The sequence below is a fragment of the Colias croceus genome, chromosome 1, assembly GCF_905220415.1.
Source record: "Colias croceus chromosome 1, ilColCroc2.1".
In the NCBI taxonomy this organism is placed as follows: Eukaryota; Metazoa; Arthropoda; class Insecta; order Lepidoptera; family Pieridae; genus Colias; species Colias croceus.
In genome coordinates, this window is record NC_059537.1 from 7,310,995 (window position 1) to 7,332,836 (window position 21,842).

Genomic DNA, 21,842 nt, shown 5'->3' on the forward strand with positions numbered 1-21,842 from the left:
ATTTTTCTCCAAACACGATATTTTGAAAAATTTTATGTTTGCCATATATAAAACAGCTATTAATATTGCATCCATTTTTAGTTGAAAAGCATAAGTAAAAATAATAAAAAATAAGCGCTATTTCGAATGTTTTTGTACAAATTTATTTTCCGCCTTTCCAAAGTCCATCTAAGTAGGTACATCTATCAATCATTCGAAATGAGAAAATGAAATTGGAATGGAATTAAGGAAATTAAAAATCTAATTTCAGAACAGAGGCATTTGTTCCAATTATGATTTGCCTTATAATCAAGTACAACAATAAGAATTTTAATAATGTTATCTAAGATTAAACGTTGAATGGTCAAACACTGTAGAGTGGGCGTCTTTCGCATGACATCAGGTATTCGCTACGGTCACGTCGCAAAACTAAACGAAGAGGTTAACATCCTATCAAGTCTCACTAGCTCAAAGCAGATATTTTAAAGTCAATAACATTCTCTTTTAAATTGGTTAAAGATAACTACATACTTTTGATAAAAATTAACTTGGTTTGGATTTAAAAAAAATATATTGTTATAGGATTATTGGGTTAATGTTAGATATTCTATTAAGCTCTTAATAGGTACAGGGACTAGTGTTTGTTTTGGTTAATTTATGTAATAAACACTTAGGCAATTGAATAACTGATTGCATCAAAAGTCCATAGAAATGTGAGCCGATGTAGCCGTTCGAACTTATAAAATTGAAAATACAAAAGAAAAAAAAGATTAAGTGTGAAATAAGAGCTCAACTGATATTAAAATAAATAAAATGCATATTTCATTGACGATTAATCACCATAACTACTAACTTTAACACGAAACACGAAAGCTTATTAAATCCAAAATCGTTTTTGACAAAAACATAAAATATTCAATACTATTACTTAGTAGTAAATACTTTGTATGAGAACATAATAGAGATTATACGACATAATATAAAAATAATAACAAGACGCTCAGATACGCCGAGCTTATGTAAATCGAATATTAATGAACGATGATTTCATCCTACGAGATTCATAGTGTTATCTGCGGATTTATATTGCAAATATATGTTAATAATAATTTACTGTTACGTTAGCAATCAATATATACGATTATAACTTCCGCGACGCAAAACAGGTTCACTAAAGTGCCATAAGGTTTCTCCTAAAACATAATATTATACATTCATGAAATACCCCAATGAATAAAGGCTTTTATAAAATTTAAAAACTTGATGCTATATCTGCACTATTAGTTGATTAATTGATATGGACAGTGCCAGTATATCAACATTATTAATAAACAATAACCGTAAAAATATATAAGTAAATAACAACATAATTAACTAAAAATATATACCAAAAACAGCAAGGGCGGGCAGTAAAGAAAACTGACGCCTGAACGAGTGAAAAACACGATTCAGGGAGCTACGCAGGCCGCGCGGCTAAACCGGGATGCCCGGGAACGTAGCGACCGGTGCCTCACGACCGCCCCGAAACTCATTAAGCGCACGCGGTGTTCACTTCGATCCAACCCCGCATCCCGTACAGAGCTCCTCCGTGTTTACCTATCCTATCCTATTAACTTATTCTAGTTTGTTTTCACTCACCACAATAATATTTGTGCGACGGCTACAAATCACGTTCCCATCCACGTAAGTCACTCGTAGTGAGTTCGATCACTGCTCAAACATTTTAGCTTCCGAGCTCGCGATACGAAAATGGTAATAAAAGTTAGATGAATGCAACGGTGCGGTTCGGCGTGTCGCGCACGGGGAACGCGGGCGGGCGTCGCGACTTCGGCGGCACAGAGCGGCGTATGCGTGCGCGCTGGCGGTGGGGCCGACCGGTCGCAACCGGGCCGCGCTCTCACCGGCCGGAGCGCCCTGCTACTATGTACTACAATCGCACTTGACACGGTCCCGTCGCAAAGAAAGTTTCACAGTTCTATGTCACCTATTCTCAGTATTGAAAATCAGGACTCGGATTACTCTCCTATTCAAACAGATATATCGTTTCGACTGACGACTATTCGCTAGGAGAAGCCAGTCCACACTCTAATTAGATTAGATTATTCCATAATTCTTACCTACTTGGCTTCGTAGGTCACAATGTTGTCTTTCCAAGCAGATGTTATAAGTGCGTAAGTCTAAACGTCTTAATGGCATTAACTCTGAGGTAACCAGAAATTAAAGGACTTTTCTATTTACGTTTACCATTGTTTCTTCTAATGTGATAAGTATTCTCGTGGAGCAGTGATTGTTTATTTCTTCGTTCTTGTATAGTTTCATTTTCAAAAATTTAATTGCATAAGCTATAAAGGTTAAATATTTTCTCTCCTTCTATCTTACAACGGCTTTCTCAAACGTTACAAAATTTTAACATGCACAGTTAGTTAAACGGAAAACCTAATCTATACTTCTGTACGTAATAATATTATAAAGCTGAAAAGTACTTTTTTTTGTTTGTTTGAACGCGTAAATCTCAGTAACTACTGCAACGATTTCAAAAATTCTTACACTTTTGAATATTTACGTGATCACTTAGTGCCTATAGGTATGTACCATGCGCGAGGCCGTGGAGGTCGAGCTCGAAGTTATACTTATGTATATTTTTAACCATAGAGAAAATTATTAATGTATAATATCAGATTTCTCTAGGTACGAGCCACGAGGTAACCTAAAATTTTTTTCCAAAAACTTTTCTTTCACAATACTCATACTTAATTCTAAGAACTAAATTAACACTATATTAATTACAAATAACAAGATTAAACTACATTAAAGATCAAAGATAAATTGTCATAAATAGCAATCACGTTAAATTTGCTGATTTTTTAAACTGCTCGTGTCCACTGTCCGTATTTGCGGAGCTCGAGACGTTCACCTAATTTCTCCTTGTATAGCTGGAACTACATTTTTAAAATTACTTTTCGGAATGTTACCTTTGAGCTTTTTTTAAATACCTGACCCTTTCTGCCTACCCGTATTCACTGAGTAGTTAAGGCATACACCATTTAACTCATTAGTTTCAGCAAACTTTTATTCAAAGATATACTTACATATAACGAAGTCGCTAGAAAAGATCAAATGCGCGAAAGGCTTTAAAATTGCTTGATTTAAAACAATTACATAATACTGCATAAGTAGTTATAAAATGAAGTCGCCTTTTCTTTAAAACTACGCAACAGATTTTGAGGCGGATTTTCTATCCGCCCGTGACTTCTTCATTCTTAATTAACAAGAAAGTTAAATGTAGAGTAAAAGTTTGGGTTTCAGTTTTAGAATTTTTAAACATTTTTCACACAATATTAATAGAATAAACATTGTTAACAGACATATTTGTTTCCTTTGACATTATCTAAATAAGATGTTACTTTAATCAGAACAACAATTTGGGTCAATATTTTCGGACCAGCGGCACTGGAAGGTCATCAATATGTAATCAGCATGATTCACAGACGGCCTCTCAAAATAACTTTTTTCATTTTTTATTTTAAAGACTTTATTTCGTGCTAATACTTAAGTTACATATTTTTGCTTAAGTATGTGCGAATCTATTAATCGTATTATAATAGTATGTAAAATGTTTACTATATTACCAGTTTTAGTCGATAATAAATTGAATGTAGAGTCCAAGAGATGCGAATTTTGTCTTATTGTAAATACCGCTTTTGGAATATTCCTAGTGATATCATTACATTCCTCTGTAGATAACTATGTAACTGAATAATGAATATAATAAAACACATCAACATAGTTAGCTTTTAAATGCACTATCATAAAACGATATAAATCCACAGATAAATCCGTCATTGCAGTCATTCTTCTTAAAATTCTAGATTCGTATTGCAGAGTAATTGGACAAGAGACGCCTTCTGATAAGAATGTGTGACATAATATTTAAATTTTTAATAGAATGTAGGTACTTATTTTATTATTTATTTTGCTCTCTCAAACAAACAAATCTCATCAAAATCACATTTTTTTAAGTGTCTAGAGTTTCCTAAGATAATATTATATTATATTCATACATTGATTAATTAAATCCTCATTAAAAGTGAAGTCTTGTTGGCACATAGTGCACAAATCAATTTCAAACAATTTATTTATTTCATAATTTGAAGTGATATAAATTATAATTAAAGTTGAATTAATCTTGACAATAACATTTCATTGCGTATGAGTATTAATTAATAATTCTATATTGAAAAGTATAATAAATTTAAAGAATCTTCAACGTGTAATACTGGTACTTGTGGTATTCAGATTTCAATAAAAAGCAATAGAACCAATGGTTATTGTGTCACGGAATAATATTAAGGAATGCTCTAATGTTCGGTTGCAATTCAGCGTATAATGTGCAATTTGCAGCCGGCCATTCGATGGTCACGCGAGCCTACAGGCTACAGCGTTATCGCCTTTCCTAACCTTAAAACTCCTTATTTATCGTTATTCTATATGTCGTTATTTTTAACACATTTAAGATTATAAACATAGAGCTGTACCTAATTAACAGTTCCGTGTAATTCATATAACATGTTAATCTAGAAAAGATCTAGATTAATATAGTCTATGGAAAAGCCTATTTTCCTGTCTGCACTGGGAATGAAAGCAAGCCAAATATGTAGAATTGTAGAGCGACCACCTTATCTTCCCACGCGCTTGTAATAATGTAACACAAGCCATAAAAGGATTGCGGTATTTTCATTAATACAATAATACTAATAAGTACTAATAAATAGGTACCTATCGTAAATGTAAAAGATACTGTTAAGCCTTACGCTATATGGATGATGAATGCACAGATAATAAGACTAGGTTTTTCAGAACAACCTATATACATATATCTTTTAGGTATCTATATGTACAAACACAAAAAAATACGCGCGTGTGAATTGGCGGGAAAAATTAGTGTAATAATTATATTATAATTTAAATTAACAGAACAACAGTGTTTTATAGTATTTGCTATATGTGTTACGCAACTGACATAACTCTTCACTTTGTTCAATTTTAATTTTAAATGCTTATGTAACATATATTATAGCCAGAAGAGTGTATAAGCACTTATGCAGTATCAATGTCACGCATTGCTGCTGATTTTTTTTTTAATTGAGTAAAACAAACGTCCTAATTATTCAAATTATTTTTGCTTCAAAATTTGCTATCAGATTTATAATTAAGTTAAACATAAAATATGTTTAACTTGATTAACAAAATGAAAAATAGAAAAATAGAGTCACTTCATCAGTTTATTTCAATGTCACGTTTATAAAAAGATATAATAGTTTCGAAATAACTTAATTGATCTTCTTTTGATCCACCCACGAGCGCTCATCTGAACGTCATCACTTTAAACTCATTGTCTCTGCCACAGTTACCTAGAGGCTGCAAACGCATCCCATAAACTTCAATTCTCAACTAGCCCGTGGCTCTTAACATTTAACCTTTACGTTTGACATTTCGCCCATAGAAGGTGCTTTATTTCACCCAGTTTAAAGCAAATGAACCGCTTTTGTTCTTACCAAACCATTCAGTATCATAATCCTTGGTGCTTTCATCGAGTTTCGAAAACTTCGCGTCTCTTAATATTTAGTGAAGCCCGATTAAGCCTTTGTTTTAAATTATCAAAACAGTAGAATCTGTACAAAGGAACATTGCTCGTTTATGTATTATGAAAAGTTTTGGTTTGTTATCCATCCGAGTGAGCATCATCGTCGAAGTTCGACATCTGTTTATGACAAAATACAAAGTACTTCCAAATCATATAAACTATATAGAGCTATTAACCATATATGGAGCCTGGTACTGTGCTGATGCTTGCACCTTGACCATACAATACACATATGACATGTTGGAAAATAAGATAAGTACATACATTAAATAGGTATAAAATTTTAGTAATAGTTTATTATCAGCATTTACTTTTATACTTGTAACAAGTACAATAAAAAAAAGAATTAATTAACAAAACAATTTTTTCGTGTTAGGTAATATTAATTTAAATTTAACTTATATAATACTAGGTTTCCGCCCGCGGCTTCGCCTGCGCAGTCAAAGAAAAACCCGCATAGTTCCCGTTCCCGTGGGATTTCCGGGATAAAACCTATCCTATTTCCCGGGGTAAAAAGTAGCCTATGTCCTTTCTCGGGTGTCAAAATATCTCTATACCAAATTTCATGCAAATTGGTTCAGTACTTTAGGCGTAATTGAGTAACAGACAGACAGACAGAGTTACTTTCGCATTTATAATATTAGTATGGATTATATGACTTCCAGATATTATTATAAAAAAATAAAAATATGCTTTTTAATAAATAATGTAATATAATATGTACACTATTTTATGCTACAAACTATAAAATAAGTGCATGCTCTATGATAGTACGCTCAGTAAGGATTTACGATATTGGGTACAGTCTTTCAAACTCTTTGTCTAATAAATACCTCAATAATTTTACTCCCAGTGATAGGAAATCGATAATTATAATACTTAATTTGTTTTAATCGCGTAAATTATTAAATGAAAAAACTAAGTAATATAACAACAGAAGAGTCTACATAGCGGTTTATTTTTCTAGTTCTTATTGAGTACAAATATGATTTCGCTAACGAAAATAGAGACTATTCTCTAGTCATATAGACACTGTCTTTGTTTAAGCTGGGAGGCTGCGCAAACACAAAAATTGCACGACACGAGCAAAATATGCCGTTCTATTCACGTAGTTTAATACCCTCAAACAAAAGATTTAACAGCTGATATTTTAAAAGTCAATGAGAAAATTAGTGAAGTCAACGATTCGTAGTGATGCTAGGATGCAGTATGGGGAGGCAGGGTGGAGCGCGGGTGCGGGGTGGGGGCTAGGCCGGTGTCCCTCATTGATCGTGAGCGCGCAGCATCCCCGCAACCCGCATCCTCTCCTCAACACAACCACAAAATCCTACACTCCAAATTGGAATCGTTAGAATTCGAGAGCTCGCCTCGTTCTTGACCTGGCTTCACATGTAAAATATTACAATTACAGGACTCATTTTGACTCCTTTCATGTATTTTACAATCACTCAATCTTGATTTACTTACTTTATCTTGATATCTTGATTTTCTATTTGCGATATTATATAATTCACCCATTGGAACATGACCAAAATTAATTTCAGCATATCGCTAAACTCAATCTAGGATATATGTCTACTCTCATATTACATCTTATTTCTAAAATTTCACTTGATCAATAGACTTTTGATAAATTTAACATTTGTGTCATTAAAAATTGCACAGGCTCTAAAATTAGCATAATTAAAGTGTCTGTAGGAGTGGTACGGGACTCGGGAGAGTCGGGTGTCGGTTTGCGACGGCGGGTCGGGAGCGGGAGCGAGGCGCGCGCTTGAATGGGCGGCGGCGCGACGGCGCAGCGGCCCTCAGCGACTCCGCCAGTCCGCACACCGGCGGCTCCGCTGCCCCACGGTCGGCCGCACTCCGCTGAACAACAATGCTCAAAAACACAACATAACTGACAGACCCATCGGCGGTTGCCGGCGATGCTCGATCGGCCGGCACGCGTGGCCGTCGGTCGTAAATAGTTTGATTTATGAAAGCCACAGGAGGATTAAGTTTAAGCTGATTAGGACTCGTGCAAGGGGCGGGAGTGCGGTGCAGGGGCCGGGGCCGGTGTCGCGGGTGTCGCGGATCGGAAGGATGGCGCGGCGCGGCGGCGCGGCGGCGCGCGGCGCGGGCTTGCGGCGCTGACATGGCCCTCCGGCCGCGCCGCTTGCAGCTGGCGGCGCCCGCGGGCCTGCTGCTTCTGCTGGGCCTGCTCTGGCCGATGGGTGAGCACTGAGCCGACACATCCCCTCCACTTAACATGACTCGCACCATATCACCAAACTCATTACTTAACCTATAAACAAAGAAACACTGTAACCTAGTTGTCGAACATATCCTACAAATAAATAACCTTAAAAAATTACTTCACCAAGTCACAACCGTCTACTACTTAGTTATTATTCTGTGGCACCGTTCATCTTTTGTTAGAACTCAAGACGTTAACCTCGCTTCTTTTCCTAGGCTTAACCAGGGTATCGAAATTATGGTATTTGTAGAGCTAGTCAGTCAAAATATATATATCTCATAATCAATCACCCGCTCTTCTTTTTTTATCAAAAAACACAATTAAATTCGGCTTTGTTAAGAGTGCTTCACGTACCTAATAAGAAACGTGGCAAATGTGTGTCCTGGCAAGAGTGATCATTGCAATGTTTATGTTAATAAACAAAATTTATTAAAATAAAGCTTAAACAATCGCCGCAGAAATAAAGCTGACCATGGGAGTGTGGTTCAAATAATAGGGCGATCCAACTTTACTGGACAAAGAATATATGGACTTGGACACTAAGATTGATTTGATATTAGTCATCAATATGTATAATTGAAATTTAATTTTAGATTCAAATAAGATTCCAAATTAAATTATATTACAGTGTATTAAAAATGCACCATATTTTTTATCGATTCTACTCTCCTAATGGCTCTGCATTGAGTATAGTGTAGTATATTATGCGTATACATTGCACAGTTAAATTTCTGATATCACTTCATAGACATTAGTCAAATACAAACCACACCTTAAAATACCAAAATGATGTAATGTTACGAAGGCTTTACAGTTATACACAAGCTAAAGTATGATTGTATAATATTTGTCTCAATTTATGCGTGCCATTTAACATGCCTTTGATATAACATATTATTATTAATTACTATTATTAATATCAGAAACCTCTATCTTTAAATTAAAAACGACTGATACTAATCGTAACCATAATCAAATGGTTTTAGATTGCAAGAAATTCAAAGAATACTTACGTTTAAAATGTTGTATAGATTCGCGGCTTTAAAACTACCCTCAATTTGGCATTTTTCTTTAATATGCAAATATACAATGTTTTCCCTTTTTAAATATATAATTTTAATTATAATATGTAAATGATAGGTTGATAAAAGATGATTACGACCTGATTGGTGTCATTTCCCTTCATTTGTGTCAATCGGGTATTGCAAAAAGCCCTACGTTGATTCTACATGATTTATAATCGTTATGAGAACACCGTATATACTTAAGTGACATGAATGGTCAATCATTTTTATTATACAACTGAAACAATACATTTATTTACGTGTGCCACTATTTTTGTCTGTATAAATTTTGTCTAATAATAATAATAATTAATAACTAACTTTGTCTCTATGACATGAAAAATAATCGTTTATCATTTTACAACATTAAACCGTCATAGGGATTGGATGCTTAATTCATTTTATAAATTCAATGTCTTATTAATAATATTAAATTGAGTTATATTTTAAAGAGTGATATTTAAATTAAATTATGTATTTGAATGCATCAGAGCTTTCGTAGCAGATTAATACCTAATTATTACATCAGCTTAGTTAATCTAGGGAAAAAAGCCTTAACTCTTTGATTACTGTTTATGTGACACAATTTCCAAGTTTTGATTTAACGAAAGACAGATTGCTATTAAGCTAGATTCAATTTATGGCATAATATGACAATTTTATAAACCTGTAGTTAAGTAATGTTTGAATTGCCTAATTATAGAAAAGATGTTTTCTTTATACTTTTAAAAAATTTGTATGATCATTAAGGCACGCACCTTCTTAGAACAACCATCTCTTCTCAATGTTCAAAACTCTAGATTAAATAGTTAAACATATTACTTATCCAAAAATAGAATAATTACATTATAAGAGTTTATAATTTGGATAATGAAAACAAACGCATATTGATAGAAAAGTGTGACTAGGGGTCCTCGGTGGGTACCACGAGAAGCGGCTGCTGCATCATCTGTTGGACCACTATAACGTTCTGGAGCGGCCGGTGGTCAACGAGAGCGATCCGCTCCAACTATCCTTCGGCCTCACACTCATGCAAATCATTGATGTGGTATGTGTACCTTATCGATGTTAGACTACCTCCAACTGTTTCGCATCAAGTAATCGTAGTAGACTTATAGATTATAATTTTAAACTGTTATTAGCATTAATGTAAATTTGATTACAACATAAAATTCATAAAATTATCTATCTATATGTAAATAAACACATTTACACATATTACTACCAGATTCAATAAATAAAACTGTCTTATTCACATGTCTTATACATATTATATACTTACTCAATGACAAACTTATATGTAAGTGCAATACAAGAGCAGAGAGCTGAAAATCTCATCTCAATTAGGCGAACACTTATCTTGTACCTATAGGCTATCCATAACCCGATACAACATTCATCTTAAGATGTTTCTCAAGCTACCTTATCCGTTTCAATGAAGAGAAAATATGAAGGGTATAAATTGACTTTATGTATTAAACTGAAGAACAATTAATGGCCTGCTGTTAGTTCATTGCAATTACCAACAAACCTTGTGGCCAGCGATCCGAAACGCAACTGTTGCAACTGCCACTAAAGGAATAGAATATGCTAATTTCTGAATTATGCAATAACTGTTTTACTTACAGGACGAAAAGAACCAGCTTTTAATAACAAACATCTGGCTAAAATTGGTAAGTAATTTCGTATATGATCTTGTGAAATTGATTTTGATACTTTAAAAATAAAGAAATATTTAACTAAACCCACGTGAAGTAACTAAAGTCACGTGGAAAAAAAGTTAAATTTATGTAGAACTAGTTTGTAACGCACACATAAATAATCTTTTTAGGAATGGAATGATATGAACTTGAGGTGGAACACTTCTGACTTCGGTGGAGTTAAAGATTTACGAGTGCCGCCACACAGATTATGGAAACCAGACGTCCTTATGTACAATAGGTACTGAAATAAATCCATACAATTAATTAATCGATAGTGCATCATTTAAACTTAAAATTGCTTTTTTAAAACAGTGCCGATGAAGGTTTCGACAGCACATATCCGACCAACGTAGTAGTACGGAATAATGGGTCATGCCTCTACGTGCCGCCTGGTATTTTTAAGAGTACTTGCAAAATTGATATCACTTGGTTCCCATTTGATGATCAACGATGTGAGATGAAGTTTGGGAGCTGGACATATGATGGGTACCAAGTATGTATAATGTTTTGAATCATATTTATATCTACAATGTAAAATCACAGATAATGCTTAAACAAAAATAATATTTTGCAGCTGGATCTCCAACTACAAGATGAAGCTGGTGGAGATATAAGCAGTTTTGTAACAAACGGAGAATGGGAGCTTATTGGTACGTATAGATTTATCAAGATAATTTTACTTCACGGTTCACGATTTTCTTAAATATTTCTAAATAAATACATGGATTTCATCAGGTGTACCAGGCAAGCGAAACGAGATCTACTACAACTGCTGTCCAGAACCGTACATCGACATAACATTCGCAGTAGTGATCCGGCGGAAAACGCTTTACTACTTTTTCAATTTAATTGTACCGTGCGTGCTAATTGCCTCTATGGCTCTACTGGGATTCACTTTACCGCCAGATTCAGGAGAAAAACTATCTTTAGGTAGGTCTATTTCCATCGAAATCACTCTTAAGAAACTTATTGATCTGAAAAAAATAAATAACAATTAATTCACATAGGTGTGACGATCCTGCTATCTCTGACGGTGTTTTTGAACATGGTTGCGGAGACGATGCCAGCCACATCAGATGCAGTACCCCTGCTCGGCACGTACTTCAACTGTATAATGTTCATGGTGGCTTCTTCGGTTGTTTCTACTATACTTATTTTGAACTACCATCATCGACACGCCGACACGCATGAAATGAGTGATTGGGTAAGTTTGATTTCATTTATTTAAGTTTAGAAATAAATGTATAAGTTGCATGTTAAATAAATATGAGATAATATTAAATCACCAAATAATTTATGAAAGACAAGATCCATTGAAGCAATTTCATGAATGGTACAGATTCGCTGCGTGTTCCTGTACTGGCTGCCGTGGATACTGCGCATGTCCCGGCCCGGCTCGGCAGTGACGCCGCCGCCAGCGCGCGCGCCTCCTCCACCGGATTTGGAACTTCGCGAGCGTTCCTCAAAATCACTCCTTGCCAACGTGCTCGACATCGATGATGACTTCCGGCATGCTCATGCGCAGCAGCCCCCCTGCTGCCGATACTACAGGTCCCTCGACGATCTACACGAACACTACTCGCCGTAAATAGCACGGTTTTTAAACCCCAGCCTCGAACGTTCCGCAGTTTACCTGGCCCTAACAGCTATAAAACATTACGTCTCTCATTAGATAAATCAACTTCATCTCTTCAGTAATTCGGGTCTTGGGTTTTTTTTTCTTTGTCATTTGTCAGCATAAGTCCCGTAGTACCCTATGATCCTTGGACCAATCTCTTGTTTTTTAACTTTACTTTTTCACATCATATAGATGGTTATAACCATACGTCTGTTCTAGGAGCGGAGAGGAAAACGGCGCAGGTCTAACTACACACAGCTGTTTCGGTGTAGACTACGAGCTCTCCCTAATTCTTAAAGAGCTTCGAGTCATCACAGACCAGGTAATGACATACATATTTTTTAATTAACATTAACTTTCAAAAAATATATGACCTCAACAAATATTTTGTTCTAGATGCGCAAAGACGACGAAGATGCGGACATTTCGCGCGACTGGAAATTTGCCGCCATGGTCGTGGACAGACTGTGCCTTATTATCTTTACCCTGTTCACAATCATCGCCACGCTAGCCGTGCTGCTGTCCGCACCACACATCATGGTGTCGTAGCGACCCGCCCGCCTGCGTCTGCGCATGCGTAACGTTCTGTGATACCGCGAATATTTGTTAAGTTGTGATGTGCGAATTGGTGCGGGCGCCGATGCCGCGGCGCTGAAGTTGCCGCCGCCTGCTTTGCCGCCCGCGCCCCCTGTAGACATAAGTAACCGCTGACTGCCATCCCTACGCATAAATACTTATACTGCCTGTTCATAATCTTCTTCTTTAATCTTGAAATCAGTCCTTCGATGCCTTCGGCTTTGACTCTCAGAACATTCGAACAACTTGTAATGTTTCAGCATGATGATATTTCCCTGAGAAATCATCACACCAATACCCACCCTTCCAATAATAATAATAAGAATGGTTTCTAAGCAATCGACCGAATCGATTTCGTGGCAGTAATTAACATATCTGGTGCCGATACAGCGACGACCAGGCTTTTAGTGATCCACGCTAGAATAGTCGCCATTACAGGAGATCACAATTTGTGACTGTGATCGTTACCGAAATTGTAGCACAAAAATGTCTTCCTTCATACCTTTTTATGGTCGGTCACGTTTAAAATTTATTACATTGTTAGATCTTCCTTGATCCTATGTACAGTATAGTTGATTGGGCAGACAAAATAAGCCCTTTGTTTTTCCTTATTCGATTCCGTGAATCGTGGTTATGGTCCCTAACTTTATTTTCGAACGTATTTGTGTCAGTAGCTAGTATAGAACTTTACAAACAATGTTGTTTCAATTGGTACAGGTTGTGATATGCCTCGTTGTGAACGGGACGATATTGTTATAAATAAATATCCAAAGCTATAGCTTAAAACGCTCGTTAAAATTGTAGTTAATGAAATCATTATTTTATTAAAATCGTACTCGGTCTTTCGAAACAATGTTATACAATTACAATACATGATAATATCACGTTTGTACCTACGTAACGTAATTTTTTCGATACAATCGTATGTAATGTTAACTTTTTGAAGTTTTGGTCATAATAATATTATGTAAATTTATTACCATCATGTCCACGACATCGAAACCTGTTCCGTTGCAATTGTTTACATTCATGCATCATATCCGAGCATTCCAAGATACTACCGAATTACGAGGATTTATTATTTGTAATATACACATTCAAAAAGACAACTTTAGAAATATGGTTATTCATAGTGAACGCTTTCGAATTTTATTTTTATTTGATATTATTATCCAAATGCCGTCATTTTAAATGCTTTGTTTGGAAAACATTTTCATCTACCGAAGGGGAAAACGTTAATGATGATAGGAGCTGCTCGGATACACTCATCGATTGAATGCTGTATCCTCGCAGAGCTCCTCGTATGTTTTCCCGGTCGGAGATAACAACTGCAGAATCCATAGACGTTTCTTTGGAAGTTGCGAAACGAATATGAATACGTGCAGATGTTTTCCCATCATCCTTATGTTTTTTGTTGTCGACAACTAATACGATCATCACAGTTGTGTATCAAACTGTTAAGAAAATCCGCGCATTATTTTGCTATCGTATATGAAACTATAGGATAGATAAGTAATGTGCGGTTTCCTCGGCGATGTTGGGACGTCGTTTGTCTCCATAAATTGTTCAATTGTTAGGGTTAATACTCTGAATTGCACTTTGTTTATTAAATATAAACGAACGAAACAAAACGTGTATTATTTCAATCATATTAAAACCTTAATCAGATTCCTGTTGGCTTTGGGTTATAATTTAATAACATAAAGAATGTCGAAATGAATAGCCCTGACCTACATATTTCCGAAACGCCTGGGAACAGCCTGAGTAGCTGAAGACAATCGATGCGTTCCCTAGGGATAACCGCACATGCGCGTCGTCTTACTTCTGAACCAACAACAGATATTACTGCAGGGCTAAAACAACTCTAACAACAAGGAAAATCTTTACATTACAATATTCTCAGCACAAATATTAGCATAATTCAAATATGCGGTATAGAATAATTCAATTATCTCATATTTTTATTAAATTAATATATATTATATACCAGTCAATAGTCAGTAGTCACTCGTCTTCTGTTCAAGAATAAAACAGATCAATAAATAATTCTCCGATAATCTCTATTACACAGATTATAGTTAATTAACATGCCAACCCATTATGAGATTAAGCATAATATGATTATATAAGGCAGCTTAAGATTGTTTACTTATATTGTACAATAACATACCTTAGTTACATAACTAGATTAATTTGGTAGTGGAAACACGATGGGGTGTTTTAAAAACAAATACTGTTTATGTTTAACAACAAATATCTGTATTTCCATAGATCTACATATTTTAAATTTGATTCTACTTCTGTGTATTAGACCAAAAATAAGCTATTAAAACAGGCAATAATATCTAGACAAAGATATAGAAAGAAAGCTCATACGGTAGGTCAGTAGTAGGTACCTAGGTAAGTACGAGACAAAGTAAAATACTTTAATCCCACCTCTAAATAGCCATTACCTAGGTACATTGCAAAGATAATTATTACAAATTTCTTTTATTTTTATCCTAATTTGTAATTATCATGAAATTACGAATCTGAATAGATATAAATTAGGTAACCTTTTGTAGTAAGAGAACTCTTTAACCTTAATTTATACTGAAAAAATGCAGTAAGAGATATGTAATATTAATATTGATGATTTGCTTCGAGTTTCGACCTACATGGCAAAAAATACGCAGGACAAAATGAGAAACGCACGGACGACAATATATGCAGAGCATTATATTTAAGAACAACCCATGACAATAATTATTATTAATACATAATATTATGTATTTATGAAATCCAAAGACCCGACTGCTTATCTTTGTAGCCTATGTCACTACAACAATAATTCTGATGATTACAACCAAAGCTCATAAATCAAAATCCAACAAATGAATTGGGTCCTTTCCATTCTTTCCGGGTAAAAATAAAATATATTATATTATGTAATTATATTATGTCTATAGTCTATACATATGTATGAAATAATTCAGATTTAACAGCGAGATTTTAATAAAGAATTAATAAATGCCTTAAAATATTTCGTAGGTTAGATTCGACCAATAGAGTTTAGGTAATTAATTTGATATTTCGGTTCTCTATCCTATACAAGCTCCTAGCAACATTATAGGATAATTGTTACTTTTTTTGGATTTTGGCACAACTAATCCAAAAATTTTTTTTAAAATAAATATATGTTCTAGGGTTTGATTTTACGCGAGTATTATACATTTAGAAATTAAAGACTTTTTAACGGATTTTAAACGCGATTTAATCATTATATTATTATTTTCCCGACGTTTCGAACACTTTACAGCGAGCGTGGTCACGGGGAGACGGCGTGGTCGCAACATCTCAGTCTCCCCGTAACCACGCTCGCTGTAAAGTGTTCGAAACGTCGGGAAAATAATATAATGATTAAATCACGTTTAAAATCCGTTAAAAAGTCTTTAATTTCTAAATAAATATATGTATTACTTATGTACATTTAAAACATAACTTTGTGCACCTAAACATTACCACTATATCCTTATTCCCTACAACTTCAAACGCGAGTCGGAGGCTATTTATTACCTATATATTAATACCTATCTACGTAACCTATTCCACTATTTATGTAGTTCAGTGGTTTTGGAAATTATCCTTATTCAGTGGTGTAGCTATTTGTAAAACAATTTTTACAGTTTAATGAATTCGTAATTACAAAGGAGAACTTAAAATCCTTACACGTCAAACGAAACATCTGTCGTGCATCTCATTGTAAAATCACAAATTCTGCGGCACGTCCTTTATGATTATAATACAGAATTTGTTGAGAATCAATGGTATTAAGCGAGTTAGATGAAAGATGTGCGGCGCCGGCGTGCAGCAGGCCGGCGCACGCCGCCAAGGGGCGCGGTACGGCCGCGTGCGGCAGTGGCCAGCGCCATGTTGGCGGGCTCGCGTGCCCCCTTGCTCGCGTTAGCTCTCTTAGCCGCACTTTATACAGGTACATATGTTACTATTTTATTTTTGATGTATGAAATGAAATCCTAAATATAATGTATCCTCTTCCTAATAAAACATTGATTTCATGAAATTGAACACCAATACTGAAATGAGAAACGGAAAAATTAGGATAAGAGTAGGTAATATATATACATTGTAGGTTCTGAATATATGCGTGTTTATTAAATCTGTGTTTTAAATAATTAGGATAATATATAATACCCAGATACAAATATACATAATAAATGTACTTAAGTAATTATATTGCAATCTATAGCAATATTAAATCACAGAACACCAAATTTTACGAAATACTTGGATAATTTATATAACTAGCAGTTTCACTTTCTCAATATTTAAAGAACTCATTTGCTTTAAGTCTTTATAAAATAATATGATTAACATAAATTGATCTGTGTACACTTTATCTTAGGTTCAGCTCCCTATTGATCTGCCGTGGCTGCAGCATCAAATGTTGTGAATTTTTAAAACATTGCGAGTTGTGACCCACATTAATTCTTCCTTCATTTTATCGTATAAGTATATTTAAATTATAGTTAATATAGTTAATAACTTCTTCGTCTCCATCTTCTTCAGTGGCAACTCCCACTGATGATATCAATCTATTCATTCCATTATGTGTTAAACTATTTACAACTTCCAGAGTTATTTTATATCAGAAAATGTTTGGTAAATCCATAATAACAAAAACAATGTTTATTTACGAGCTTAGCGTTGTTTCCAGGCAGGAAGTTTTTTTTTTAATCTATATACAATTAGTATTAGAATAATAAATATATGAACTATAATTTTGCAGGATGGTGTTCGGAGGACGAGGAGCGGTTGGTCCGCGATCTTTTTCGCGGGTACAACAAACTCATCCGACCTGTCCAGAACATGACGCAAAAAGTAGACGTTCGCTTTGGCCTTGCCTTTGTTCAACTCATTAATGTTGTAAGTAAAAAAATATTGCATCCCACATCATTCAAGTATGAAACTGGTCCTTCTTCCTGTTGAAATTTAAAAAGCTAATTATGACGACATCCGAGCATCACGATCGCAACGTTAAGATTATCATAGATACTATAATTTATTTAATAATTATAATTGATCTTGTTTACAGAACGAGAAAAATCAAATCATGAAATCAAATGTGTGGCTGCGTTTAGTATGGATGGACTACCAATTAATGTGGGATGAAGCTGATTATGGTGGCATCGGAGTACTTCGATTACCCCCTGATAAAGTTTGGAAACCGGATATAGTACTTTTCAATAAGTAAGTGTTACACTTGTGTTACAAATATTCTGAAACATAGGTAACAACATGACATTATGTCATGGTTTCAGTAATGTATGCCACTGTAAAGTTTTGTTATGCCTTCATTCTTCTAAAATCTAAAGTATAGTAAATCAATTAAGAAAATAGCATTATATTGTAAATGTTTACATTTAATTAAATATTTACAAAATTATTTCATTTTTAGCGCCGATGGCAACTATGAAGTCCGTTATAAATCCAACGTTTTAATTTATCCAAATGGAGAAGTTCTTTGGGTACCACCGGCTATTTATCAGGTAATCATCAGCTTCCATTTAAAGCTGCTATACTTATATAATTCGATATTTCCATAATAAATAAATAAATAAATAAATAAATATCATCACCAATTTCATCAAAAAATTATTACGCATGAAAAAGTTTCGAATAAGATTTTAATTTATAGAATACCTATACAAATAAATAAACAATTTTTTTTGCAGAGCTCATGTACAATTGATGTTACCTATTTTCCATTTGACCAACAAACATGCATTATGAAATTTGGCTCTTGGACTTTCAATGGCGACCAAGTGTCTCTTGCACTATACAACAATAAAAACTTTGTCGATCTTTCTGATTACTGGAAATCTGGAACCTGGGATATAATAGAAGTACCCGCTTATTTGAATATTTATGAAGGCAACCATCCAACGGAAACCGATATAACCTTTTACATAATCATAAGAAGGAAAACTCTATTTTATACCGTTAATTTAATTTTACCAACTGTGCTAATCTCGTTCCTCTGCGTTCTTGTATTTTACCTCCCTGCTGAAGCCGGAGAAAAGGTTGGTATAAATTGAAAGCTTTGCGTTTTAAAATAATGTAATAATATCATATGTTTATTGACCACCTTCTTTTGTTTTAGGTAACCCTGGGTATCAGTATTCTTCTATCATTGGTTGTGTTCCTATTGCTTGTGTCAAAGATTCTTCCACCGACGTCTCTAGTGCTTCCACTTATTGCCAAATATTTGTTGTTTACATTTATTATGAATACTGTGAGTATTCTCGTCACTGTAATTATTATTAACTGGAATTTCCGAGGACCAAGAACGCACAGGTAAACAACATTCAAAGTATGTTGTTGTACGACATTAAAATAATATTATGTACATGTGTCAGTTACAAAAAAAAATATAAACCTTGCAGAATGCCTCTATGGATACGCAGCGTCTTCCTCAACTATTTACCGACTCTTTTAATAATGCGACGACCCCGTAAAACGCGACTCAGGTGGATGATGGAAATGCCTGGAATGGGGGCACCACCGCACGCTGCTGCTCCTCATGATTTACCGAAACATATAAGGTCTGTTATAAATTTAATATACTGTGTAAAAGAGTAAACTTCTACTTAAAATATTACTACCTATTATACTTAATGCGTACTTAAATGTTATCAATAGTTTTTTGGAAAATAGTTCTCCATCATTTTAGGTATTCAATATTATAGTACACAAATAGCGCGTATAAAGTGTAATAAGAAAAAGTACAAACTCGTGTTTAATTATCAACAGCGCTATCGGAGCGAAGCAAAGTAAGATGGAAGCAATGGAGTTATCAGATTTACATCACCCAAATTGCAAGATTAGTCGAGCTGCTGGTGGAGGGGGAGAGGTTGGAGCCCTCGGTGGGCTTGGCGCTCTCGGTGGCCTTGGACTTGGAGAGAGACGGGAGTCGGAGAGCTCTGATTCATTACTATTATCACCTGAAGCGGCTAAAGCAACTGAGGCTGTTGAATTCATCGCAGAACACTTACGAAACGAAGACCTTTACATACAGGTAACGTTTATTATAAAAAAACTTACAGGAAATGTAGTAAGAGGTTGTTCAATGCTTATTAAATTTTCATTCTCTATTTTAGACACGAGAAGATTGGAAATACGTCGCAATGGTGATCGATAGACTTCAGCTCTACATATTTTTCTTAGTGACGACAGCCGGTACTGTTGGAATATTAATGGACGCCCCACATATCTTTGAATACGTTGATCAAGACCGAATCATCGAAATCTACAGAGGAAAATAAAACTTCAAATTCCAACGCTTGGATAATATGGCCATAAATAAATTTGAAACTATATCTAAAAAAAATAGAATTATTATAAGTCATGCTAGGTAATGATAATATTATTTCTTATCGCCTACTAAGTGACGAGTTGATAACAATAAAATTACGTTTAAATGTATATATCTATTAGTCATGATCATACAACAAGCTACTGAAAAATGTAAACTAAAATTAGTGATGATATTTGTTTTATTATTTGATTATATTTACTATTGTTCTATAATATTTATTAAAAAAAACTAATTCTTTGTTAACATGTTTGAATTCGTAAAATTTATGCTCAATCAATCAAATTTATTAAATCTTCGCTTAACTTAAATTTCGCGATGTAAAAGGCTCAAATGTACCTATTGTTATTTGTGTGTATGACATTAAAGTGTGTTTTTAGATACCAAATTTTGAATATATTAAATATCTACCCTCAGCGCTTATAACTAACATAAGTAGTTTTAAAAGTAACTGATAGAATTATGAAATGGCTGTGTTCGTTTTATTAAAAGAATCCACCGTGACAACTTTATGTAATTTTATACTTTGTCAAATTGGATATCAAGTAGATTTTCGTGTTAATTTAGATATTTAAGGCGTCAGTGATGACAATTCTGGTGAAGCATGTATCTAAACCAAATAAAAACCTTAATATTATGAATGATATTTTCTTTATTCTTTTGCTTCGATTTAAACATAAAGTTGGCGGGTACTCTGTGATTATAGAGTTCCGCTAAATACTAATTATCTATCTATACAATTTTGATTTCATTGCATTTACTAAGTACTTAATTATGTATTTACACTTGAATTGCCATCGCCGGCATTATAAAATAAAATTTAAATAGAATAAAAGTACCTAACTAGTTACCTAAAGAAGATAATATTATGTAGTTTGTTTTTATATTTTATAGTATTATAACCTACAATAGATTTGTCTTCCTTGTTAATGTGTTTTAGAATAGAATAGAATTTAATTTAGTCGATATTAGTACCTACTATACAACGTAATCAATATAAGTACAACATTTCACTTACTGTTTTTTTCAGAAATTACTTATTTAGAAATTATATTATTTCTTACATATTTTCCTACAAATAAATTTGTAATACCTAATAGAAAATACGTTACGTTACGTTAAAATGTATCTAATTAATTCTAACAAGTAAACTTAGGTGCTGCCCATACTATTTGGTTAAAATTAGGATTTAGTACCTACTGCAAATTTTAGGTACCTACTTATATCAAAGATACAGATACACAGCTCAAACCAAATCCAGCCTTCTTTATACGTACACAAAATTAGTTATTATCAGGCCACCACTACAAAGTAGGTTTATCCAGAAGTTATGTTCATCACAATATATTGTATATTGTCTAATAACGTATAAACTATAATGCCGTTATCCTTTCAAAATAAAAAAGTAAAGTCATTGTTATTGAATATAATATTGTTAGAAATTATACGCGAGGCCGGGTTAAATATTAGTTTGAATGTAATAAGAATGTACTGCGATTCTACACAGCTACCTAATTGATGTAGGTAGTTAGGTAGTTGATAACAAATCGCAGCAAGTCAACGACTATTAGCAAGTGAGGGTAGTTGGGTCGAACGTCGTATAAACAACGTCCGAGCCCCTAGGCACAAAGGAAAGCGGTATTTTATAGT

The 21,842-nt window shown here is 34.3% G+C and overlaps 3 protein-coding genes across 4 annotated transcripts in view; 2 read left to right on the top strand and 1 right to left on the bottom strand.

The window, feature by feature from the left end:
- Positions 1-1,827, bottom strand: part of LOC123692040 — a 29,267-nt gene extending 27,440 nt beyond the window's left edge. The window contains exon 1 of the mRNA XM_045636706.1: positions 1,618-1,827. The gene's annotated coding sequence lies outside the window, so the exon portion shown is untranslated. The remainder of the gene's footprint in view (positions 1-1,617) is intronic.
- A 5,595-nt stretch (positions 1,828-7,422) lies between these two features.
- LOC123705779 (neuronal acetylcholine receptor subunit alpha-7) lies at positions 7,423-14,451 on the top strand. Of its 2 annotated transcripts, none has more exons than XM_045654793.1 (11): positions 7,423-7,836; positions 9,832-9,971; positions 10,552-10,596; positions 10,755-10,864; positions 10,939-11,119; positions 11,201-11,276; positions 11,362-11,556; positions 11,634-11,830; positions 11,966-12,210; positions 12,464-12,566; positions 12,641-14,451. In XM_045654793.1, exons 1-11 carry the CDS (start codon positions 7,758-7,760, stop codon positions 12,791-12,793), a joined length of 1,524 nt encoding a protein of 507 aa, XP_045510749.1. In that variant the 5' UTR covers positions 7,423-7,757; the 3' UTR covers positions 12,794-14,451. The 2 variants fall into 2 exon arrangements, with proteins under 2 accessions (XP_045510749.1, XP_045510758.1); XM_045654802.1 differs by having other exon boundaries at positions 7,424-7,836; positions 11,966-12,177.
- Positions 14,452-16,705: 2,254 nt separating this feature from the next.
- Positions 16,706-20,829, top strand: LOC123694562 (acetylcholine receptor subunit beta-like 1). Its single transcript, XM_045640030.1, has 9 exons — positions 16,706-16,790; positions 17,607-17,743; positions 17,913-18,067; positions 18,276-18,366; positions 18,553-18,900; positions 18,981-19,174; positions 19,264-19,422; positions 19,631-19,895; positions 19,978-20,829. Exons 1-9 carry the CDS (start codon positions 16,730-16,732, stop codon positions 20,140-20,142), a joined length of 1,575 nt encoding a protein of 524 aa, XP_045495986.1. The 5' UTR covers positions 16,706-16,729; the 3' UTR covers positions 20,143-20,829.
- Positions 20,830-21,842: the final 1,013 nt, after the last annotated feature.

Excerpts from the sequence above, each read along its gene's own strand:
- LOC123705779 (XM_045654793.1), top strand. The coding sequence starts at position 7,758 with ATGGCCCTCCGGCCGCGCCGCTTGCAGCTGGCGGCGCCCGCGGGCCTG. Across the intron at positions 11,277-11,361 it reads CGGAGAATGGGAGCTTATTG|GTGTACCAGGCAAGCGAAAC; the intron begins GTACGTATAGAT and ends GGATTTCATCAG. Across the intron at positions 12,567-12,640 it reads TTCGAGTCATCACAGACCAG|ATGCGCAAAGACGACGAAGA; the intron begins GTAATGACATAC and ends ATTTTGTTCTAG.
- LOC123694562 (XM_045640030.1), top strand. The coding sequence starts at position 16,730 with ATGTTGGCGGGCTCGCGTGCCCCCTTGCTCGCGTTAGCTCTCTTAGCC. Across the intron at positions 18,367-18,552 it reads TACCACCGGCTATTTATCAG|AGCTCATGTACAATTGATGT; the intron begins GTAATCATCAGC and ends TTTTTTTTGCAG. Across the intron at positions 19,896-19,977 it reads ACGAAGACCTTTACATACAG|ACACGAGAAGATTGGAAATA; the intron begins GTAACGTTTATT and ends TCTCTATTTTAG.